This window comes from Odocoileus virginianus, chromosome 32, assembly GCF_023699985.2.
Source record: "Odocoileus virginianus isolate 20LAN1187 ecotype Illinois chromosome 32, Ovbor_1.2, whole genome shotgun sequence".
In the NCBI taxonomy this organism is placed as follows: domain Eukaryota; kingdom Metazoa; phylum Chordata; class Mammalia; order Artiodactyla; family Cervidae; genus Odocoileus; species Odocoileus virginianus.
The window spans coordinates 10,600,102-10,627,124 of NC_069705.1; the positions used below are offsets into that span (position 1 = coordinate 10,600,102).

The 27,023-nt window shown below is 36.1% G+C and overlaps 1 protein-coding gene across 1 annotated transcript in view; it reads right to left on the minus strand.

The window, feature by feature from the left end:
* Positions 1-27,023, minus strand: part of ADAM9 (ADAM metallopeptidase domain 9) — a 92,883-nt gene that overhangs the window by 38,416 nt on the left and 27,444 nt on the right. Inside the window, exons 5-12 of the mRNA XM_020876267.2 lie at positions 24,786-24,862; positions 23,617-23,812; positions 22,056-22,121; positions 21,025-21,096; positions 18,365-18,534; positions 15,490-15,571; positions 14,857-14,990; positions 4,799-4,970 (exon numbers count right to left, since the gene is read on the minus strand). Of these exons, the coding sequence (XP_020731926.2) occupies positions 4,799-4,970; positions 14,857-14,990; positions 15,490-15,571; positions 18,365-18,534; positions 21,025-21,096; positions 22,056-22,121; positions 23,617-23,812; positions 24,786-24,862 (969 nt within the window). The remainder of the gene's footprint in view (positions 1-4,798; positions 4,971-14,856; positions 14,991-15,489; positions 15,572-18,364; positions 18,535-21,024; positions 21,097-22,055; positions 22,122-23,616; positions 23,813-24,785; positions 24,863-27,023) is intronic.

Below are 27,023 nucleotides of genomic sequence, written 5' to 3' on the forward strand. Positions count from 1 at the left end.
TTATTGCAGTGAAAAATATTACTGAAATGGCAAAACCACAGATGGAAGCCAGGGGCAGGGATAAGGGCCAGAGTCAGGGTGGATGTGATTACAGTGAGGTAGCAGGAGGGAATTCTTTTGTGTTGATGGAATAGTTCTGTATTTTAATTGAGGTGGTAGTTACATAAATCTCTATATGGCATAAAACTACATAAAAGTATACACATGACTGCAGGTTAAAAATGGTAAAAGCTGAATAAAGTCTGTAAACTATTAATAGTTAACATACCAATGTCAAGATCACTGGTATGATATGGCTCTATCACTACATAATTCGTCACCCTTTGTGGGAAAGTGAGTGAAAAATACATAGGACTCTTTGGACTGTTTCTGCAACATTCTGTCAGTTTGCAATTATTTCATAATGAAAATTTGGAAAATTATCTAAAACCATGCACCATACAAAAAAATTAAGTCAAAATGGATCATAAACCTAAATAAATACATAACCTAAAATGATAAAGCTTCCAGGATAAAACATTTGCAATCTTGGATTAGGCACACATTTCTTAGATACAACAACAAAAGCACAACCCATTAGGCACAACCTGGCTTCATCAAAATATAACTTCTACTTGTCAACAGATACTGTTAAAGTACTTAAAAGAAAAGAATAGGAGAATATACTTGCAAATCATATATCTGATTAAGTATTTGTTATCCAGAACATAAGAAGTACTCTCAAAATTCAATAATGAGAAAACAACCCAATTTTTAAAGGCAGGAAGGTGTTTAAGAGACATGTCACCAAAACAGAGATAGAGATGGCAAATAAGCACATGAAAACACGTTCAAATCACTAGTCTTTAGAGAGAAGGAAATTAAAACCTCATTAAGGCACAACTTCACATCTAACAGAAAAGCCAAAATTGAAAAGAATGACCATATGAGGTGGAAGAAAGGACTTAAAAAGAACCAGAACTCAGGTACAATGATTACAAGAATGTGAAATGGTAAAACCACTTTGGAAAACAGTTTGAAAGTTCCTTGGAAAGTCAAATATACACCCTCCATATGTCCCAGTCATTTCACTCCAAGGTATTCACCCAAGAGAAGTGAAAACATAAATCCATATAAAGACTTGACCGTGAATGTTCACAGCAGCTTTTGGTGTGGAAACAACCCAAATACCCATCAACAGATGGATAAACAGCAGGTAGCATCTCCATACTACTCAATGATGAACAACAATGAAAAGGAATGAACCACTGACACACCAGCATTCAACATGGATGAAGCTCAAAATAACTATACTGAGTGAATGAACCTAGATAAAAAAGAGTCATTCCATTTACACGAAATTCTAGGAAATGCACACTAATGACAGCAATATCTGTAGTACAATGACAGCAGATCAGTGATGGCCTAAGAAGGACTGGGAAATGATAAGGGGTGCCAAGCATCACAACGAACTTTCTGAGATGATATGTGCATTATCTTGATTGTGGTGACAGTTTCACATATGAAAACAGGTATCAAAGCTTAACTTGTATGCTTTAGTACTTTTAGTTGAGACTTCCCAGGCAGTCCAGTGGTTAAGACTCTGTTCCCACTGCAGGGGGTGTGGGTTTGATCCCTGGTTAAGAAACAATGAGTCCACATGCCATGCAGGGTGGCAAAAAAAGAAAGAAAAAATTTTACAAATTTAAAAATTAGAACAAATAAAATAATAAAAATAAATAAATTAAAAATAACAGCAATAATAAATGTTTTAAGGGAGACTTTCCTGGAGGTCCAGTGGGTAAGACTTCCAACACAGGAGGCATGGGTTCCAACCCTGGTCAGGAAATTGAGATTCCACATGCCATGCAGTATCACAAGAAAATCAAAATAAAGACAAAAAATTATAATAATAATTGTTAAAAAGAACTTCTGTGTTTTAAACAGATGTAGTTCATTGTTGACAAGTGTTCATAATTGCCTGTTTCTTACCCTAGCTTTGTCTTGACCAAACTTTAGTGAAGCTTCTTTCTTTCCTGTAGACCCTTGAACTCTACTTGTCTGCACAAAAAAAGATACTTGGTGATACTTGCCCCTCCCCCAAGTACTTGAGGGCAAGTATCCCCACCCCTTATCAGCTTCAGCTTCTCCTGGAAATCACCAGACCACAGGACAACTTCCTATGAGACCTCACTGGGCATTTCCCAACCTCGCTCCCGCCCCGTTTGCCCCACCTTTACCCTATAAAAGAAAAATCTTTTTGTTTGATTTTGAGATGCTTCCAGATTTCTGAGATCAGCGTATTCTCCCTGTTACAACAGTCTTTCTTCTGAATAAAGCCTTTTCTTATCTAAGTTCAAATTTGGGGTGTTTTTTTTTTTCCTTGTATTCAATATACTTCAGTAAAGTTGTTAATTTTTTTTTTTTTCAAAAATACTATGTAAGACAGACAGATGGCTTCATAAAGAAAAGAGAATCAGGAAACAGACTATGTATACAGGAATTTTGTTTATGGTGAAACTACCATTTTAAATGGTTTTCTAGCTCACTCTCCACATGACACCCCCCTCCAATTATAGAGCTAATATAAAAAGTTTAAATTACAAAAATGCTAGAAAAAAATAATAGAACATAGAGGGGCTATATGATGAAAATCTTGAAACAGGAGTAAAACTTGTACCTTGCTCAGTTACAAAATTATGGGGGGAGGGGGAGGCGCACTAAATGCCATGACATTCTTTTGGTAAAAGTACAAACTGACACACCCTTCTTCCAGGAAACTCAATAGTCTCTAATAAAATAAAAAAACACATGCTTTTCAATTCAATAATTCTACCTTTATGTAATTATCTTATAAAAAGACTTCTGTGTGTGTGTGTGTATATATGTATGAACATATACACACACATACTCAGGGCATATACAAGGATATACTGTTCACTACAGAAAAATACTAACTACAGTGAGTGACTGTCTTTAATGAGAGTATAGTAAAATAAATCATAATATATTCCTTATACTGAAATATTAGTCAACAGATCAAAGGATTATGTCCAAATAACAATGACATGGAAAAAAATCTGCAGGATATATTAATAGAAAAAAATTCTACATAACATACTAAGTCAGATTTTATTTATGTAAAAAAAAATAAAATCCTAAAACAAATGCAACTATGATACAAATATACATACTGTACATAAGTTTATAAACACAGAATAAAATCTATAGAGAAATATACTAAACTTATAAGAATAACTACCACAGCAGAAGGAGGTTAAAAAAATATATGGAAGAAATAAAAGTATGAAAAGAATTTTGCTTGTACTTACTACTTGAAATTTCAATACCAAGAAAAATAACTGTGACATTTGAAGGGGAAGAGATACTTTTTTCTAGAGTAATTTGTAGTACAAAAGTTCAAGAAGCAAATACAGACTATTTCAGTTAGTTCGATAATGAAGTAAACAGGAGAAATCAAAACATATAAAAGAATTAAGGAGAATGCCTGGAAAGAAGAGCTTAGTCATCCTAACAGTGTAACATTAATTTAGAGATTAAACATAACCTCGTTAGCCTTTATTTTCCTCATTTGAAAATGAGGGTATAAAGAAATAATGAATCTCCAAGGGTTACTGAGAGGATTATACCATGTAAGACATTAAGCAGAGGTTGCTAACGTGTAGGAATAGTGCAATGATGGCCCATCACAATTTCATCATAAAATACATACTGCCTGGGAATTCCTTGGTAGTCTAGTGGTTAGGACCCAGTGCTTTTACTACCAAGGGCCCAGGTTTGATCCCTGGTCAGGGAACTAAGATCCTGCATGCCATACAGCATGGCCCCAAAATAAAACAGAACACACAAAGAAAAACATACTGCCTTTCTAGAATGTGAAGTCTTCTGGCAAAAGCCAGGCACTGTGTGATCAGGCAAGGAAAAAGAAATTCCGCTTGTGGAAAAAATTGAGACTATAGTAAAGTTTACACACAATTGAACCAATTCCTTTAAAACTTAAATTTAACTTTTTCTAAATTTTTTAAATGTAATTAAAAATTGTTTTCCTCCTTAGCCTTGTCTGACAGTGTTAAGTAGGCCATTTTGACAGGAAAATGGTTGAGATGCAGAACACTAATAATAAAGATGGGTCCAGACTTATGGTTCTAAGTGTGGTTAACAGGTATGAGAAAGCCAGACAGCAGCAGGTGAACTGAAGGTTAACAGAGGGAGAATGCTAACTTGAGTAGCAAGAACTCTGTTAACCAAGAATTCTGCAGAATGGGCGAGCTTCAATTTATTATTGAAATGAGGTCAACTAAACAAATGTTTCTGCAATATTTCTGACAGTGACAGAACAGTGAACACTTACAAGTAAAGAGCCAAGTGAAAAACTGAGTTATTCTTAAAAATAAATAAATGACTCAATAACCATAACAGAAAAGGTAGAAGGTAGCAAAAACAGAAAAATAAACACAGCACTTTCCTGGACACCAGAACAGATGACACCACTGGTTATGTTCTAGGAAGGAAGGGATAATCAACCCCCCAGGAACATATTCCCAGAAGCAAAATACCAATTTTCATTTTGCCACTAAATTTTACTTTACCTCCTATGCTCAGTTCAATTCAGTTCAGTTCAGTCACTCAGTCGTGTCCGACTCTTTGTGACCCTATGAATCGCAGCTCACCAGGCCTCCCTGTCCATCACCAACTCCTGGAGTTTACCCAAACTATGCTAGAGTCATGCAGTGAGCTATTTTATTTTTTGCAAATCCCAAGGTAACTTTGCAAAGCAAACATCACATGTTAAACTGACCTTTGGCGTCCCACAGTCACATTCTTCCCCGGGATCCACCAACCTATTACCACAGGAAGGAGCACTGTAGGCTTCATCACGCTTTGGAATATTGAGAAGGCAGTTTCCACCTTTATTTAAAGTTAACTTCTCAAAGTCATCTGCACTGCAAGAGCTGAAGTTTTTGGAACCTCTGTAATAAACACAAAGAAAAAGATCTTAAGTCATAGCAATTATTCACTTTGAAAATCTTGTCATGTCTTCAACCAACAGGAAGTGAATATTTAAAAGGGCAGAGGGGGGCTTCCCTGGTGGCTCTGTGGTAAAGAATCTGCCTGCCAATGCACGGGACACAGGTTAGATCCCTGATCTGAGAAGATCCCACATACTGTGGAGCAACAAAGCCAGTGCACCACAACCACTGAGCTTGTGCTCTAGAACCAGGAGGCCGAAACTACCGCGCCCACGTGCCACAGTTAATGAAGCCCACAGGCCTTAAAGCTCATGCTCCACAACAAAAGAAGCCACCTCAATGAGAAGCCTGTGCATTGGAACTAGAGAGTAGGCCCTGCTCATTACAACCAGAGAAAAGCCCCCACAACAAAAAAGACCCAGCACAGCCAAAAAACTAAATAAATAAAAATTATTTAAAAAAAAAAGAAACTGACTACTTGCAAAAAAGAAGTAAATAAAATGGCAGATGGAATTCCCTGAAAGTCCAGTGTTTAGGACTTAACCCTTTCACTTAACACTTTCACTGCTAAGTGCTTAGTTTCAATCCCTGATGAGGGAACTAAGATCCTGCAAGCTATGTAGTGTCACCAAAAAAAATAAATAAAATGGCAGAAGACACAGAAAATACAAAATCATAAATCTCATCATCAGAAGAGACCTCAAAAATTGTTGCTGTTGTTCAATCACTAAGTCGTGTCCAGCTCTATTTGACCCCATGAACTGCAGCACTCCAGGCTTCCCTGTCATTCACTATCTCCCAGAGTTTGCTCAAAAATTATCTAGTCCTATCTAGAGTTAAGTTTATCTTCCACAGTAAAAGTTCCTTCAAAAATGCAAAGCGAGTTCTCTTTCCCCACCCTCTTGTCACTCTACTGAATGACATTCCTGTGTGCCCCTCGCTAACACCAGGAACTATGTGACAATAATGTGGACACCCAGTGAGGAAGCATACACTACTGTCACAGAGAAGCAGCAAGCACTGCGCAGAATTTCAGCTACAGTTTGAGGTTTAATTGCCTCTGATGGTAACTTCTAAGAATTGTAGTTAATACTCTGAAGGCTAGACGGGCTTCTAAAAATGGTCCGATTTGAACTATATATTTATTTTGTTGTTGTTTAGTTACTAAGTTGTGTCTTACTCTTTTGCAACCCCATGGACTCTAGCCCACCAGAATCCTCTGTCCGTGGACTTTCCAGGCAAGAATACTGGAGTGGGTTGTCATTTCCTCCTCCAGGGTATCTTCCCGACCCAGGGACTGAACCCGCAGCTCCTGCACTGTTGGCAGGCAGATTCTTTCCACTGAGCCACCAGGGAAGTCTCATGTGATATTTATATAAATTCAATTTTGATGTGTTTCTATGTGTTGCTGGAGTTCTTTTAGTTATTGTTTTACTCAATAACAGTATTTTTAAATAGTCCCATTGGCTATTTTCACTTTGAAGACTAGTGGGAAACACACTCATCTATAACAAGAACCTTTGAGGAATCTAAGTCATATTAAAAGTTTATCAGAGGCATTTGGTGCCCTGAAAGAATCTCGTTTTCATTGGTTTGAGCAATGGTGCCAAAAGCAGCTGTGGGGAAGAGAACTGTGTTACATGGTAACAACTGAGAAGGCATTCCTATTGATTTCATGTCTTCTGTATATCCAGGGAATCAAAGAAACAGATCCTTTCTTGGGAGACCTTGTCCTCTTGGCAAACTCTTCCCTTGCTAACCAGACCAGAGCCTCCCAGGAAGTATTCAGTCCTGGCTGGACTGGAAAGCAGTTACACAGAGGTAAAGACCTAGCACAAGATTTCCCACAATAATGAGAACACTTGTTTTCCATATTCTTCTTTTTCTTGCTACTCTCTGCTTAAGAACATTGTGGGGAGGAAGAGTCTTTTTGAACAATATCTATTCCTTCAACAAATATTTGTGGAACATCTATTATGTACAAGACACTCTTCTTTGTGCAAGGGAGAAAACAATAAACAAAGCAGGCCAAAAATAAAATCCCCACCCCTGTGAAGGTGACATTCTACTGAGTGAGACAGACTAGAAACACAATGGGTAAATAAATTCAATAATACATTAGAAGATATGTGCCACTGGGGGAAAAGGTGAGCAGGTAAAGGGGATGGACTTTGTTGGGGGCAGAGTGATCAGAGTAGAGTTTTTCAAAGAGCTGTCAGGACAAGTGCTTCAAACACTGGGACAACTGAGTGAAAACTGGCTTTTGGAGTGAAGAACATTAGAGGGAGAAGAAATAGCAAGTGCAAAAGCCCTAAGGGAAAAATCTGCCTGCTATGCTCAAGGATCAAATAAGGAAGCCAGTAGGGATGGAGTGGAGTAAGGCAGTGAGGGTACAATCAGAAAGGTGGGAAGAGGCCAATGCATGAATCTGACTATCTACGATGAGTGAAATAAGGCAGGGGAGTGACACAATGAAAAGAATGAAGCAGGAATCATGTGATCTGATTTATGTCTTAATAAGATCACCAGGTTGGCTATGCTAGGCAGGAATATCTCACAGGAGGCAACAACTAGAAAGAAGGCATTATTACTAATTGACACAGAGAAGATGGGGCGGAGCAGGTTTTAGAAGCAACAAGAGTGTGAGTCTAACGGATGTCAAGTAGAAATGTCAAACTAGAGCATAAGATAATTATCTGATAAACAAGCAAGACTTCAATTTAAACAGTCATTTTTTAATTTCTTATTATTTTTATTTCCTATTACTGTTCTTTATATGGTTAATACAACTGCCTGCAACATAGTGTCTGCAACAATGAATATTCCTACATTCTTAATAATCTAAGAATATATTAATTAGCTAATAGTCACAGGAATTGTGCAGACACGTGTGTATTTCCTATACGTGAGTCCCTAATTTTAATCTACAGAGTTCACCACTTCTAAACAGATTATTCTTGAAATAAACTTGTTATTCAGTCCTTGGGACACATTTTCTCATAGAAACAATGTTTTATTTGTGTGATTCTAAAGCAATCTACATAAAAATCTGTTTCACACACAAAGAAACTGACTATAGTACTGAGAAGGATCACAAAATCTTCACCACTTCTTCTGCAGTTTAGTAAACCAAGATAACAAACATCTCCATGTTGGCCTTCACGAACACTTTGGATAATAAAACAAAGATATGCTTTTCCCTAGTCATCCTTGGCCGTAGCCAACAGTAATAAGATGAGCTTCCTCTTTTCTTGGCTTGAATACCAATTAAAGCATTCCTACTCTCTATCTATCACCTCTGGGTACTAAGAAAGTAATCTAAAGCATCTCTGCATCTCTTCAGTCATATTGAGGCAAGTTTTACAAAACTGATGCAAAAGAAGGTAGAAGGGATGGAAGTGGTCTATCAGTATGTGACCCACCAAAATAAACTATCATTTAGAACACTGTCTCTATGACTAATCTGGAAATAACCAGAACACAATTCCACCACTACCATCCTAATCCCCATAGCCTAGGAATAGGAAGTCCTAAGAAAGAAGTCTAAGTGATGGCACTCAGATTTTTTTTTTTTTTTCCAGAGCAATCTGGAGACTTCCCTGTCGGTCCAGTGGTTAAGACTTTGCATTTCCAATGCAGGGGACATGGGTTTGATCCCTGGTCAGGGAACTAAGATCTCACAAGTCACACAGTGTGGACAGGGGGAAAAAAAAAAAAATTCTTTTTAATTAAAAAAAAAAGAGCACTCTGATTATGGAGGCTTTCTGATAATTCTGAAGGGCAGAGTTAAGAAAGACCTGTCTCTAGAAAAGACACCACCCAGGAAGACCACCACTCATACGACCAGGCATCTAAGAGCAGTGTGTAAGGAGGATACTACCAGGTCTCTCAAATATCTTAAGTAATAAAAATCACATTACAAAGTTAGATTATCTACCTTTTAAACAGAGGTGGCTTCAGCTGATTATCTGGGAAAACTCTAGCAATCAAAAATAAAGGCCTATGTTAGACAACTGTACTCCAACATAAAATAAAAACAAATTTTTAAATTTTTTAAATAAAAAAATTTTATAAGGCCCAACTTCTAACAGTCAACTAATGTTCATTAAATAGCATAGGAAGTAGAAGGTGGGAAATCTGTCCTCAAAAAGGAGATTTATTACACTAAGGATAACATAATCTTACTTCTCAAATTATTCTTACAAAAACCTGTTCAAATACAATGTCCAATGCATTATCAAAACATAACACGAAGACACAAGATATTATGAGAACTATAAAAAAAAATGAAAAGACACTATGAGAAAAAACCAGACAAACTCAATAAAGTCTCCAGATACTAGAATTATCAAACAATAACCACCCAAAAAGAAAATCTCTGCACGCTTTGGTCAGAGACAAAAATGAGAAGCTTGAAAATTTGGGCAGGGAACTAAAATCCACAGCCATAACACAGCAAATTTGATGTGTTTTTCTAAAATATATTCTTTAAACATTTAAAATACTCTGAATTCATCTTACAATTTGTATTAATTTAATTGGCATTTTTCATTCTAAGTGGTATGCTGTAAGGGTATCATAATCAATGGCATCTAAATTTATATAATACAGTACATTAGTAATCATATTAAATATAAGCAGATTAAACGATTCAGTTAAGAAACAGATATTTCCAGGCTGGATTATAAAACAAGACCTAAATGTAGGTTGTTTAGAAGCATGTATCTAAAACATAAGAATAAAGAAAAGTTCAAAGTAAAGAAATAGAAAATATACACTATTAACCAAAAAAGAAAATCTGTGGAAGGTAAATTAGTATCAGGCAAAATTGACAGTCCTATCTAACGCAATAAAAAAGGAAATGAAAGACATACATACTAGGAAAGAAACAAAACTGCCTTTGTTTGTGGATCTCTTTCTGTGGTTGGATGGCCACAGCTCATGCCCAGACGCATGCCAAGTGTCCACATCAGCCCTTCTTGCCCAAACACTACTCCCCTCTGGGGAGAGGGCACTGGTGCTGAGAGCGGGGATAGCACACACATACAGGGAAGAGAGCAGGCCAAGACCCAACCCTCAGCGCTTGTACTCTGGCAACTTGGGACCAAACCCCACCTCCAATAAGGCAATATTGGCCACTGAGCAGAGAGGAAGTGCCATCAAATACCCAGCTCTAGCTCCAGAACCCCCATCTCCAGTCCCATCCCCTACTAAGGTGACAGCTGTCAGCATACCCTGAGGAAAGACATGATTTGTATTCATGACAAATCCAGCTCTCCCACAAAAATACAAATGACCCAATTTTTTTAAATGGGCCACACATTACATTAACAAATTGAAGAATAAAAACCATATGATCATCTCCATAGATGCAGGAAAAGCTTTTGATGAAATTCAACATGCATTTTTGACAAAAACTCTTCAGAAAGTGGGCAAAGAGGGAATATACTTAAATATAATAAAGGCCATGTTATGATAAATCCACAGCTAACATCCCAATAGTGAAAAGTTGAAAGCATTTTCTGTAAGCTCAGGAACAAAACAAGGATGCCCACTCTCACCACTTTCATTCAACATAGTTTTGGAAATCCTAGCCATAGCAATCAAAGAAGAAAAAGAAGTAAAAGGAATTCAAATTGAAAGAGAAATAAAACTGTCACTCTTTGCAGATGACATGATTCTATAAACAGAAAATCCTAAAGACACTACCAGAAAATTACAACAGCTCATCAATGAATTTGGTAAAATTACTAGATACAAAATTAACACACAGAAATCTGTTGCATTTCTACACACTAACAACAAAATATCAGAAAGTGAAATTAAATGAACAATCTCATTTACCATCTCATCAAAAAGAATAAAATATCTAGGAATAAGTCTACCTAAAAAGGCAAAAGACCTGTACCCTGAAAATAAGACACTGATGAAAGAAACTGAAGATGACACAAACAAATGGAAAGATATACCACGTTCTTGGATTGGACGAATCAGTATTGCTAAAACGACCATACTCCCCAAAGCAAACTACAGATTCAATGCAATTCCTATCAAATGATCAATGGCATTTTTCATAGAACTTGAGCAAAAAAAAATTTTAATTTGTATGAAAACAAAAAAAGAAGAACAGAGCTGGAGGAATCACGTACCCTGGCTTCAGACTATGCTACAAGGCTACAGTCATCAAAACAGTATTGTACTGACAAAAAACAGACATATAAATCAGTGGAAGAGGATAGAAAGTCACAAAAATGAGCCCACACAGTTATGATCAATTAATGTATGATAAAGGAGGCAAGAATATACGATGGATAAAAGACAGTCTTTTCAATAAATGGTGCTGGGAAAACTGGAAAGCCACATGTAAAAGAATGAAAGCAGAATATTCTCTATTTTAAAATTTATTTATTTTTAATTAAAGGATAATTGCTTTACAGAATTTTGCTCTGTTCTGTCAAACCTCAACATGAATCAGCCATAGGCAATCATATGTCCCCTCCCTCTTGAACCTCCCTCCCGTCTCCCTCCCAATTCCACGCCTCTAGGTTGATACAGAGCCCCTGTTTGAGTTTCCTGAGACATACAGCAGATTCCCGTTGGCTACCTATTTTAGAACATTCTCTAACACCAAAAATAAAGTCAAAGTGGATTAAAAACCTAAATGTAAAACCAGATACTATTAAACCAGACACTCTTAGTGGAAAACCGAACACCTGTTGACATAAATTGCAGCAATATTTTTTGGATTCTCTCCTAGGGTTATGGAAATAAAAACAAAAAATAAACAAGTAGGACTTAATAAACTTTAAAGTCTCTGCACAGCAAAGGAAACCATAAACAAAACAAAAAGACAACCTAAAGACTGGAAGAAAATATTTGCGAATGATGCAACCAACAAGGGATTACTTTCCAAAACATACAAAGAGCCCATACAGCCTAATCAAAAAATGAGCAGAGGACTTAAATAGATATTTCTCCAAAGAAGACACACAGATCACCATCAGGCACATGAAAAGAGCTACATTGCTAAATATTAGAGATACAAATCAAAACTACAATGAGTCATACCAGTCAGAATGGCAATCATTAAAAAGTCTACAAATAATAAACATCAGAGAGGGTGTGAACAAAAAGAAACTCTCTCATACTGTTGGTGGGAATGTAAATTGGTGCAACCATTATGAAAAACAACGTGAGGATTCCTTAAAAAACTAAAAATAGAGTTCCCATATGATCCTGCAATCAATCCCACTCCTGGATATATATCTGGAGAAAACTCTTAATTCAAAAAGATACATGCATTCCAATGTTCATAGCAACACTATTTAAAACAGCCAAGACATGGAAGCAATCTAAATACTCACCGACAGATAAATGAATAAAGATGTGCCGTGTGTGTGTGTATGTATTTATGTGGTATGTATATAAGTATATAATAGAATACCATGAGCCCATAAGAAAAAATGAAATAATGCCATTTGCTGCAACATGGATGGACCTAGAGATTATCATATTCAGTGATGTAAGTTAAAGACAAATATATATCACATCTATGTGAAATCTAAAACAATGATACAAATGAACTTATTTATAAAACAGAAACAGATTCACAGACAGAAAGCAAATTTATGGTTACCAAGGGGAAAGGCAAGGGGGAGGAATAAATTAGGAATTAACACATACACACTATTATATGTAACACAGGTAAACAACAAAGACCTAGTGTATAGCACAGGGAGCTATATTCAGTACCTTGCAATAATTCATAATGGAAAAGAATCAGAAAAAGAATATGTGTGTGTGTGTGTGTGTGTGTGTGCACAGAGTTTCTTTTTTGTTTGTTTGTTTTATTTTTTTATTTTTCCATTTATTTTTATTAGTTGGAGGCTAATTACTTTACATCATTGCAGTGGCTTTTGTCATACATTGAAATGAACTAGCCATGGATTTACATGTATTCCCCATCTCGGTCCCCCCTCCCACCTCCCTCTCCACCCCATCCCTCTGGGTCTTCCCAGTATACCAGGCCTGAGCACTTGTCTCATGCATCCCACCTGGGCTGGTGATCTGTTTCACCCTAGATAATATACATGTTTCGATGCTGTTCTCTTGAAACATCCCACCCTCGCCTTCTCCCAGAGTCCACAAGTCTGTTCTATACATCTGAGTCTCTTTTTCTGTTTTGCATATAGGGTTATCGTTACCATCTTTCTAAATTCCATATATATGTGTTAGTATACTGTAATGGTCTTTATCTTTCTGGCTTACTTCACTCTGTATAATGGGCTCCAGTTTCATCCATCTCATTAGAACTGATTCAAATGACTTCTTTTTAATGGCTGAGTAATATTCCATGGTGTATATGTACCACAGCTTCCTCATCCATTCGTCTGCTGATGGGCATCTAGGTTGCTTCCATGTCCTGGCTATTATAAACAGTGCTGCGATGAACATTGGGGTGCACGTGTCTCTTTCAGATCTGGTTTCCTCGGTGTGTATGCCCAGAAGTGGGATTGCTGGGTCATATGGCAGTTCTATTTCCAGCTTTTTAAGAAATCTCCACACTGTTTTCCATAGTGGCTGTACTAATTTGCATTCCCACCAACAGTGTAAGAGGGTTCCCTTTTCTCCACACCCTCTCCAGCATTTATTGCTTGTAGACCTTTGGATAGCAGCCATCCTGACTGGCGTGTAATGGTACCTCATTGTGTTTTGATTTGCATTTCTCTGATAATGAGTGATGTTGAGCATCTTTTCATATGTTTTTTGTGCCATCTGTATGTCTTCCTTGGAGAAATGTCTGTTTAGTTCTTTGGCCCGTTTTTTGATTGGGTCATTTATTTTTCTGGAGTTGAGCTGGAGGAGTTGCTTGTATATTTTTGAGATTAATCCTTTGTCTGTTGCTTCGTTTGCTATTATTTTCTCCCAGTCTGAGGGCTGTCTTTTCACCTTGTTTATAGTTTCCTTTGTTGTGCAAAAGCTTTTAAGTTTCATTAGGTCCCATTTGTTTATTTTTGCTTTTGTTTCTAAAATTCTGGGATGTGGGTCATAGAGGATCCTGCTGTGATTTATGTCGGAGAGTGTTTTGCCTATGTTCTCCTCTAGGAGTTTTATAGTTTCTGGTCTTACATTTAGATCTTTAATCCATTTTGAGTTTATTTTTGTGTATGGTGTTAGAAAGTGTTCTAGTTTCTTTCTTTTACAGGTGGTTGACCAGTTTTCCCAGCACCACTTGTTAAAGAGGTTGTCTTTTTTCCACTGTATATCCTTGCCTCCTTTGTCGAAGATAAGGTGACCATAGGTTTGTGGATTTATCTCTGGGCTTTCTATTCTGTTCCATTGATCTATATTTCTGTCTTTGGTGCACAGAGTTTCCTTTGTGGTTCAATGGTAAAGAATTCACCTGCCAATGCAGGTAAACACAGGAAATGTGGGTTAGATCCCTAACTCAGGAAGATCCCTAAGAAGGAAATGGTAACTCACTCTAGTAGTCTTGCCTGGAAAATCTCATAAACAAGTGGGCTAAGTCCCAGGAGGTCACAGAGTTGGCCACTACTGAGGGACTGAGCACACACACACATATATGCATGTATCTACAAATGAATCACTCTGCTGTTCTCTTGAAATTAACACAACGTTATATTAACTATACTTCAAATTAAATTAACTTAAATGAGATGAATTAATAATTACAGTAGGGTTCTTAAACCATTCAGATGAAAGAAAATTTATACTGATGCTTTATAGAACATGGCAAATCATTTCCTCCCAGAAATTTGAGTACTGATGAGGGCTACATTCATTGTTTATTTTTAGCATTAAACACATGTTCAATAAATGGTTTTAAAAAAGAAAAAGGAAGAATAAAAAGAATTCAGTTACTCACGATGCTCCTGAATTCATAATGCAGCTCTTTACAGCACAGTGACAATCTCTCCCATCATCATGACTCATTCCAAGGTTATGACCCAACTCATGAGCAACAATGGATGCAAATTTCTCCACTGGGATCTGCCCAAACTGTCCAAACACAGGAAGGTATGAATTAGGTTTCTGAAAAAAAAAGGTTTTTTTTTTTGTTTCTAAAATTACTTTTTCACAAACGGAGATTCACCACTACAATGTTGACAGCTGACATGATAAAGCAACCAACATTAGACTGTAAACACTGCAGTCTAATAAGAAACTGGTGTGACTTAACATACTGATGATGGAGGTAGACCATTTAAGCAACAGATCAGGAGCACCAATAGATTATTCATGGTGGTTGATGGGAAAACAAGCTCATGGTATTACTTAATTTCCTCAAATGGAGTCTCTGTTTCTTAATTCATAAAAAGTGAGGCATTAATGATCACATAATAAGTATTAGAAAACTTAATCCAGTCTCTAGGGAAAGAACACATCTGCTATGGCCCTTGTAACACTCAAAATATTGTTGTAAGGACTAGGAGAGGAAAAAACGATTGCTGAACATTTCATAATGCAGACATGCAAAGACGTCAAAAAGAAAACGTACCACGTTAATCCCACCCGCGTGGCTCCTTGAACAGACTGTCCCCACAAACGCCATTCCCGCAGTCCCACCAAACCCTCTTTTCCTAAATGAAGAGAACAGGGAAAAGTTATAAAATGTACTTGAGGAGAAAAAGGTACACTTTGCTCCTATTTCTTTGGGTAACCTTAAACTAATTGGTAAACCTATAAAAACTGGGAGAAAAATGACAAAGATAAATAGCACTTTAAAAATCAGAGTTCAGTTAAAGCCTCATCTCTTTATCTTCAGAGAGTGAAAGTTGACATTATAAGCTCATTTTTCAGACAAATGAAGATATACATTAGATATATCAAACCAACTTGTTTTCCACCTTTTAGATGGAAAACCTTTCTAAAATGCATTATATTTATTTATTCAAAAATTCTAGTGAAAAGAGACAGATAACAAACTCAATGGCATATTCATACAGGAGGCTGTGAGCAGGGAGCACAGAGAACAGAAGAGTAAGAATGGTCTCCAGGTTGCTCCTTGAACATCGGGGACACACCTGTATCTCAGGACCTAGTCCCTGTGCCTTCCCCAATATACACACATATCACTCCCTCACCTCCTTCAGGTCTTTACACAAAGGTCATCTCTTCACTGAGGCCTTCCTCACCATGTTACTTAAAATTTCAACCTCACTCCTCCAATATTTATTTCTACCTCTACCCTCTCGGCTTTACTTTTCCTCTTTACAATTTATCATTTTTTAGCATACTATAAGCTGTTAGGGTAAAACCCAAATGAAATTTTTGGCTGACCCAATATATATAGTTATTTATCTTACAAGATAAATCTCTTTCAACACAGTATGAATTCCATGAGAGCAAGAATTGTCTCTTTTGTTCACTGCCATAACCAAGGGCCTAGGATATATGCATAACAAACATCTTTTAAATGAATGAATAACTATTCTCTGGGACACCTGACCAGCCAGGACAAGAGGCTGATACTGACATAAGGGGATTGCCATGGAAACATTTTAGCCAGATCACCCCGTAGTGAGTCACATTTATGTCCTCAATGCTTCAAAAAAGGCTTTTTAGTATCCCATTCTCAACTACAACCAATCAGGGATTATCAGATACCTGAGAAACACCTCTAACATGGCAGCCGAAGACCAAACAGAGAGAGACAGCTTGTAGGTGTGGCTGTGCCAAGCACAGGGAGTGCTTGTCGTTCATTCCTTTTGGTCTTTTGTGAACAAGAAGGCAAACCCACTGTCGGGGTATGAGGACACTTCTGGGTACAATTTTACTAAAAATTAATTAAAATGTCAGGATCAAGCTTTTGTGGTTATGGGATCATAAAAATCCATGTAGGCATTCTCAGTGCCTTACTCTAAATTAACTCGTATGACTAAAAAAATAAAATAAAATAAAGGGAAATTTCACCTCAGAAAAAATTATTTTAGGTACCATTCAACACTGAAGGAGGGAAAGTTATTACATAAAATATTTTTTGGCAAAAAGTAGCCTATCAACCAGAAAACTTCTAAGAAGAATAAAATTTTTTATATTTTAAGTGAGGGTTTTGCTATAAGCTTTTGGAAAATATCTGTATTAACTAATCACATAAGCTTAAGTTTTATTATAGTACCATGAAAATGCTATGTAGAAAAAAGAAAAATGTTTAAAATATATCAGGATGGCAAAGAGACTTTAAAAACACTATTATATACATGAAATAAGAATTTGACCACATAAAAATTTTAAAGGAAACAAAAACAGCTATTAAACATTAAAAATAAGATAGCTGAAGTGAGAAACACAATAAAAACCTTAGAAGGTAAATTTAAGGAAATATCCCAGAAAATATAACAAAAAGACAATGAGAAGAAAGGAAACAAAAGATAAAAAAATTAGAGGACAACCACAAGAAACTCAACAGCTGAGTAAAAGAAATCCCTGAAGGAATGAAGAATAAAAATAAAGAGGATGAAATCACCTAAAAAATAATTTGAGAAAAATTCCTAGAACTATAGTTTCAAGACTGAAATTACCCACTAAGAACACAGCACAATGAGTGATAGAAGACCTACACCAAAGCATATCATCAAGAAAATTTAGAGGTCTGGGAACCTCTAGAGAAGATCCTACAAGTTCCCAAAGAAGGAAGAAAAAAAAAAAGGCATATACTAAAAAACAGGAAACAGAATGCATTAAAGTTTCTCAGTGAAGTTGTACTGAGAAAGAACTTATGTAGAAAAAAATTCACCCATTCTAAAGTGATTTTAAAAAAAAGAATGAATTAAGGCTTCTCAACAGTAATTCTGGAAGTGAAAAGACCAATGGCCATGACTTCAAAATTCTGAAGGAAAAACATTTCATGCCAAAAATGTTAGACCTGACAAAATAACCTAAAATGTACAAAACAAATGAAAAAGCACAGCCCTGAAAGAATGAGTTACTTAAGCACCAGGATAATCAGAGGTCAATTGAGATAAATTTTTTTAATTAAAGTGTAATTGATTTATAATATTTTGTTTCTGGTGTACCAGAGATCATTTTTAAATTCTGTTTTAAGATTGTAAAGCACATTTTCTGACATGATAGAGGTCAGAACTGTTTTCTTTCAATACATCCTTTCACAAGAAGAAACTAGAAAACATGCCATAATAAAATAAGGAAGTACACCCAGGAAAGAAGAAGAGGATGTGGGATAAAAGTCACAAGAGGCTCAACAGAGACAGGTCTTATTAGCACACTGCACTCATTCTACAAAGCAAACTTTTTCCTCATTTAAATGAATGCTCAAAAACCTTAAGAGAATATGATTGCAAAAAAAGAAAAAAAGCAAAAATTATTATTCTGACCATATATCACAAAGGGTACCTTTAAGAAAAATCACTTACAGAATGAGCTGTGCACTGTCATGTCTCCGACGTGTTACAAGAAACTTTTCCCGCCACTGTACGAAGTTTGACAACACGTCGCCAGCACCTCCAGCCATACTGATCAGATTTTCATTTGTCCAAATCTCAAGTCCAACTAGCACAATTCGAATATTTAACATAATGTACATCTGGGAAGAAAACAAATAAAAATATACAATGTTTATTAAAGAATATGAGAACAATTCCTGGGTACATATCTGAGAAAAACAAAAACACTAATTTGAAAAGATATGTTTAACCCAATGTTCACAGCAGCATTATTTACAATAGCCAAGATTTGGAAGCAACTTAAGTGTCTGTCAACAGGTGACTGGGTTCACACATATACACACACACACCAATGGACTATTTACTCAACCATAAATAATGAAATTTTGCCATTTACAACAGCATGGATGAACTTGGAGTGTATTATGCTTAGTGCAATAAGTCAGACAGAGAAAGACAAATACAGTATGGTATCACTTTTATGAGGGCTTCCCTGGTGGCCAACAAGTTCTGTCAGGCGTTTCATAAACAGGTATGAAAAAACCCAAATGAACCTTTGGCCAACTCAATATAATAACTATAAATGGAGTTTAACCTTTAAAAATCGTGAATCACTATATTGTACCCCTATACTATATATAATATTGTACATCAACTACACTTCAATAAAAGTCATATGATAAAATAAAGAACATGAGAATATCTTTGAACTTACAATTAAGTAACATAACCACTTAAAAACAGGATTCCTCTTTATCGAAAATGTTTCCTTCAATATAATGGAACTCTAACTTTTCAAGGGTCTGAGTTTCCTCATTCACAAAACAAAAGTAACAAAGGTTTGAAATCCCTTTTATCTTCCATTCCAAAATCTGACAAACTCTGGATATTTAAAGCTTTTCATATTTTGGTTCCAAACCTTTCCCTAAACTAATGCAAGCCTCTTTACTGTTCACCTTTAGTTCACTTAATATAAATATTCATACATTTCACTACAGAAATATCAATGAGTTAGATTACAAGGTGCTACCCCAGGATCCTTTTGGAGGTGTAAGGTAATATCGATACATAGTGAACTACATGTTATACATATAATGTATAGTGGACAATATTACCTTTCTAAACTCTAATCTAAAATTCTAATGACATGCACCCCAAAGGTTTCAGATAAAGGTTTATAGAGCTCATCTCTATTTCACAGAGATACTGTGAGGAATAAATGAGTTAATAAATATGTCGCTTGACTCAGTTTTTAGTACATTATAAACATTCAATAGGACATTATCACTATCATCATCATCATTATTATGTTTGGTATTCATATTCATATTAGAGATTAAATTTTTTCACATACAAGTGATACTGTATGACATTTTTCTTTCTGCGTCTGACTTCACTCAGTATGATACAGGCTCTTATATGTGGACTCTTAAAAAAAGAGGGTACAAATTAACTTATTTACAAAACAGAAGTAGAGTAAGGTGGGGGAAATCAAATTTATGGTTAACAAGGGATAAGGGGGGAGGGATAAATTAGGAAACTGGGACTGACATATACACTGCATATAAAACTAACATGGACCTATTGTACAGTATACTCTATAAAGGCCTATATAGGAAAAGAATCTGAAAAAAAAAGAGTGGATATATGTATATGTATAACTGATTTACTTTGTTGTATACCTGAAACTAACACATTATAAATCAACTATATTCCAATAAAAACTTTAAAAAGGTACATATATCTAATTCTTCAATATCTCCCACTAGATGAATAAACTCTAAAATCTCAAATCAAATCCCTCCCTCTCTCTATCTCTCTCACACACACACAGAGTCATATATGGTTTCAGAGCAGGAGACAGCCTTATTTAAAATAAGTCTGTCAGCAAAAATTCAAAGATCTCTTCATAAGTGCCAGAGAACCTCAGTCTATCTACTGTGAAAAAAAAGTCATATTTTATGGCAAGACAAGAAAAATTTACACAGAAAAAATTTTCTCTGCCCTTTGGCCTCTTCTCTCACCCCACTGTGCATTTGTATATCTGCATAAGGCATCAACCAAACCTCCCCATCGGCAGAAATACCTGCTCAACCATAAACAGCAGCATTCTCCTAACATCAAAAAGGCAATTCCTTAAAGATAACATTCCTTCTTGATCTTGCTAGGGCCATGATGACGCTTGGTTCTGGATTGTGTAAACTGTCAATAATACCTCACTGAATGCACATTCCTCTGTCTCAAAAAAACTTACATAACTGTGCCTTGACTTCTAATAGGAAAAACAGTTCTCAGAGCTTTCTGAGATGTCCTTCCTGGATTATAATCCTCAAATTTGGCTCCAATAAACTTCTCATTTCTTTCTTAGATCAACTGATGAGTTTCTCCTCAACACTAAAGATAAAGTAGACGCTAATTTGAAATCTCTTGTTTGTGTCACTCTCTCTAAAATTATACTTTCCTTTTAAACATAGAAAAGTTACAAAACAAATTTGACAGCAAACCCAGAAAGACCGAGTGAATTATTCTCTAGAATAATCAGAGCCCCAAATCAGACAATTTTAAAATTCTATTCAGAGGCTATGAGAGGAAAGGACAGAATAATCCCAGCTGACAGAAAATAAACTTACGCTATCCAAGTAGTTTGCTAAACTTATCATCTCTTCTCGCACTGCAGTCTGGTTTTTTCCCATATTATCATACTGAAAGGCAAAGAAGAAAACTCATGATCACCAAAGCAATATAAGAAAAAAAAATCTATAATCTCAAGATAAGAATCCAAATACTTTATTTAAACCATTTTCTACCTATGTGGAGAAAGTAATGAGAAAAAATATTTCAAGTCTCCTTTTTTTTAATCACTTGTTCATCATATTCTACTGGAACCTTTAATACATTATCTGGGACAGAGTTCATGCTTATTCACATTGCCTTATGCTTCTTTCTATACTTGAGGATAATAAACCTATAAAGAACAAATAAGAATACATTTCTATCTCCTAAAAGTATGGCTTATTATTTTCCAGTCTATATACAATAAGGGTTTTTAAAAAAAAAAAACCATATAGATTCTCAAAACTGCCTCTGCAGATTATAAAAAATGACTTGTCAGTTGTGTTAAGTTTCTGCAAACAACTTGGTTCATAGCAACAGCAAAGCTGGCAGAAGTCAGATAAAACATTTCAAATAATCTATAGGTTAAAATATATAGCAGTTATATCTAAAATTAATAATCTTGTAAACGCTGAAATAAATACGTAACTTTTCTTAGTTGAGTAAAGCACAATCTTAAGTATAAATAAGGAAAATGTCCTATGTTATCCCGTACAATGCAATAAATAGTAAATGCTAAGCTGACCCATTCTCCTCTGCTCCCTTCTAAACTTATCATCTAAACTCTGCTCCCTCCTAAGAAGGGAGAAGTTTAATTTTGCAAATCACCCAAAAGAAACAGCGGAAAAACATCACCAGTAAAAATAAAGGTAGAGGTAATGTCAGTGTTACATTCAGTTCTGGATGTATTATGAATATCATGTATGAATATTACAGGGAAAAGTCATTTAACAAAAATCAATATAAATGTATTTCATATTTCCTTCAAGGGATCCTCACTTCTCACCTTCTTTTCATGAAAAAGGAGAAAAACTGTCACCAATCCTACCTTTTCCTTCTCTACAACGATGAACAACTCTACATAGCGGGTCTGCGGCAAGATGTCTCTTTTTCTCTGTCAGAAAACACAAACACCATAAAGGAAAACAAAAAGTTAAAAGACTACATTCTTCAGACTACATATAAGACAACTACATATAAGACTCCTATTTTTAACACACAATGATCTTATCCTAACCTCTAGTCACTTGTTTTATGTCTGACAGGAATTTCATAAAATGATTTTTAACACATCCTACATCAGTAAGGCCAAAAAACATGTGTTTTTAAAAGTGATATATGCCATTTGTAGTGCTCTGAGAAAAATTCTAGTTAAAGATAACATGAGTTATTCAAGTTTCCAAAGATAAACTATTGATTCTCTAATATCAAAACTATACACACATAGACTTATATTTTAATTGGATGTCCTACTATTCTGTTGAGAGTGGAAAAAAGAATATCTGCTAATAACCCAAGGAGAAGGAAGGACAAGGTCTGCACTTTATTTTCTTGTTCTTGTCCTTTATTATTTTCCTTCCAGTTTTACTGAGTTACAATTTGCACTGACATACAAGGTCACTACTTTTAAAAAATGACTAGTTCTGTGATTTTCAAAAACTTATGTAAACTGTACATATATGCTCAGCCACTCAGTTGTGTCCAACTCTTTGCAACCCCATGGACTGTAGCCCATCAGGCTCCTCTGTCCATGTGATTCCCCAGGCAATAATACTGCAGTGGGCTGACATGCCCTCCTCCATAGGATGTTCCTGACACAGGGATCAAACCCACGTTCTCCTACATCTCCTGCACTGGCAGGCAAATTCTTTACCACTGTGCCACCTGGGAAGCCCCCATGTAAAGCACAGAATGAGCTAAAATTTAAGTGCTTTCCAATGACTAAACTTAAAAAGAACCATCCAAGAACCAAAAGAATGAATGGCAGAAGAGATGAAGAAAACAATGCCATAAATTAGTATGAGTTAATTAAAATATCCTAGAAGAGGCACAAGCTTCATCATCTCATTATAGAGAAAGCTGCCTTTGTCTGCAACTGAGGTTCCTCTGGTCCCAGAAACAGCTCAGGTTAAGAGATCCCTGTCAAGAGGAAGCCAAGGAATCCTAAAGAAGTCTCAAAACATGGATACCACGAATGCCCCAGGAAAACATCTGAGATCATTAAAGTCCTAAAACTCAATCTCTCTCTTTCCCTTTCTGTCGCTCCCTCTCTCTCATTTTAGAGCTCCAATCTGTGTAAAGGTATTCACATTAAAAAGTCCACTGCTCTCTCAAAGTCATGGTAATGGATTATTAGAGAGCAATGACAAAAAGAAATACAGTTACTGTTTAAGACTTAAGCCCTCGTTTCCAAAACACGTAAGTCTGACTGTATTCAACTTGGTGGCAAGAACTACATATTACTCATCTTTTTATCCCCTGGTACCCATCACAATGTCTGGCACAAAGCTGGCAGAAACACAGTAATAACAGGTATTGGTTTAATGCACAAATACATGATTGCTTTTAAACCTGAGTCAGAGCCATGAAGAAATACATCAGTTCCTTACTCTAAGTAGCTGAGTGATGCTAGGAGGCTCCTCTTCTTCATCCTTTGTGATTTCTTCTTCCATAACTTTGTTGGAAACCCCACATTTCAGAGGCTCTTGGTGGACATCATCCATTCGATAAAAGATGTGCTCAAAATGAGAGCTGTTCTGCAGGGGTTCAATCCCATAACTCACATTCTCTATATGCAGCAAGCCTCTAAGTGTTGTATTACACATACACAATTTTTTAGGATGTGGGAAAAAAAAAAAAAAACACAGGAAAAGGAATTAAGAAACATGAATTCAAGTCCTAGTTCTTAACATATGTAAGAAGGGATAACATGGTCCTGAGAAAAATTGAGAGGTTTTAGAGTTGGGCAGCCCTAAATTAAAAGCTCATACTGGCCTGAAAGTTACTTAACCCCTCTGTGAGACCACTGTATAAAGAAAGGCAATTCAGAATAGTGGCTTAAAATATGAAGCCTGGAGGCCAGAGGACCAAAGTTTGAATCCTAAATGTTTCCTACTAGCCTTAGTAGACATTCTCCCTAGAGTTGTCCTGAAAACTATTTAATGAGTGCAAAAAATACTAAGGACACTACCTGGAACACAGTAATTGTTCTACAAGTGTCATAGTTTAGATGGAGATAGTACTCATCACCATCTCATATAGTTTGCTTGAGAATTTAAAGTAATAGTTATTAGTTCAATCAATCATGTAACCAATCAACCAGTCCAGTGTGATACTGCCAGGCCCTTAATAAATTTAATATTATTATCACTTCACTTGACACATGGTAAGATTTCTCTGAACCTCAGCTTGCTCACCTAAATATGGAAGCAATCAGCCCCTTCTCACAGTCATTATGAAACTTAGATGAAAGAACAGAAGTAAAAGTTATATAAACCTAAAAGGTGACAGAAATTTAAAGTATACTTTGTTTTTAATTAGCAAAATTTAGTGGTCTCAAAAAAATGAAATTTTTTATGTAGGTACTAAAATTCATCACCTGCAATACTGTCCTAAATAAACATGCCAAGAATGACATCTGAAACACAGAAAGGCCTTCAGGAACATCAAAGTAAAATCTAAATTTGAGTACCCTAAAATGACTTGATCTGGAGACAGAGATAGGTAAAGGGAAAAGAATTAAGGGAATGAAAAAATGCTGATAAAGAAAGTTCCTTACCTGAGTCCAAAACAGTCACTGAGTGCAATGGATGAATCATAAGTGCCCTCCACATATCCCCGATAATGACAATGATTCTAAATGATTAAAAAAAAAAGTGTCATCTTCAAAACACTATTACTTTGCTGAAAATCATCATAGAGAGTGCAGAACTAAAAATTATTTAAGGCCAATCAACTAAACTTCTTATTCTATTCTTGGTTTGGTCGCTAAGTCATGTCTGACTCTTGACACCCCATGCACTGTAGCCTGCCAGGCTCCTCTGTCTGTGGGATTCTCCAGGCAAGAATACTGGAGTGAGTTGCCATTTCCTTCTCCAATTCTATTATTGGCATCCCATAATTATCACATGGCATTCTTTGGACTATCTTCAGACTGTCTACTATCACCCTATGGGTACAAAGAATTTGAATTTCTGCCAAATTTTTAAGGCAGAAGTCCAGAGGATACCAAGTACAAACAACTCTACCTCAATAACCTTTAAACCGAGAAGCGGAACAAGGCAGCATGATGTCATGTTTAACATTTTCAATCACAGATAAGAAGACACCACAGTGGCCAACTGAAATCCAATGCAGAAGAGGGCCTTGTGACAGACTGGTGGCACCAAGGGGGAAAACACTCAGTACGTGGCAAAAACAGTGACTTTCACTTTCGTTTTCTGCCTAAGCATATTGATTATGCTACAGTTGTTAGTATACATTTAACCATCATGATAAATTAAAGGCCCTTTATTCTTCATTTTGAGCAAGAAATTGACCAGTGGAAATATAAGCATATCACTTATTAATATCAGATTTTTTTAGTACACAAGGAGATTTTTCTCCTCTTTAAAACACTAAAAAAAAAAAAAAAAAACAGCTAAGGGGAGTAGGAGAAGGAGGAGGAGGACTAACCTTGCCAGATATTATGACGTATCACCAGCCCTTAATGATCAAAACAGTAGGATCCTGGTGGTGCATTAACTGAGAGACCAACCAGTGAAGCAGAACACAGTCTCAAAACAGACCAAAATACATGTGGAACCTTATATGATAAAAGTGGTTATCTCAAACCACTGAGGAAAAGATGCACTTTTAATAAGTGGTGCTCAGCCCACGGATTAGACATTTGAGAAGGAATAAAAATAGATCCATACCTCACATTATACATATGAATACGCTCCAGGACTGGGATGGGGAGGGAGGTTCAGGATGGGGAGATACATGTGCACCCATATGAAAGCAAAAAATTTAAAAAAAAAAGAAGAAAAAGCTCCAAATGGTCAAATCGAAACACTAAAAAATATGACCCTATGCAAGAACTAAAAGAAAGCATAGCTGAATTCCTCTTTAACCTGGTGTAGAAAGACTTTCTATCACTCAAAATCTTGAGGTAACAGGAGGAAAGACTGACCATTTTTACTGCATTAAGAAAATAAAAAAGATTTTAAAACTTCTACATTAAAAGAAACACCAAGAAAAAGTAAAAAGACAACTCACAGACTGCAGGGAATTATTTGTAACTTGTATCATAGCTAAATCTATACTATAGTATAATACAAAGAACTTTGAAACATTAAAGGAGAAAGATTAAATCCAACAGAAGATGGTGCAAAAGAGTTGAACAGACAATTCACAAAAGGTATAAGAATGTCCTTATATAAATGAAAAGACTTCAATTTCACTCATGATAAAGAAAGAACCCATGCATCAATGCTGATATAAACAAATAAGAAGGAAAAACTCTTCTTGACAGTAGAAACCATCAATGCATACAGAGGCACTGATGAAGTTAGGAAATCACCATTTTAACAACCACCATAACAACTGAGGCAAATATTAAATACTGAAGCCAGTGAGTAAAAATTTGAGAAGTAATGAGATAGTTACAAAGCTCAAAATATCTAGCCAAAAGATTAACTAAAAAAGCAAAAACAGCAACTTCACAAAGAAGAAACTGAGCAGACAACTCCTTAATCATCAAGGCTAACACTGTCAGTGGGAAACTACATACAGGACATGGTCATGATACATACCGGGAACCCTTCAGGGTGGATCCCTGCCAAAGGTGCACAACCCGAATCTGATTGTGTGTAAACATCACACAAACTCAACTGCAGGACATTCTACAAGACCTTGGCCTGTACTTCTCAAAAATGCCAATATCATGAAATACAGGGGAAGACCAAGGATTTCCAGACTAAAAGAGATGGGAGACTGCTTGGCGCAACACATGAACTTGAATTTTCTTTCACTA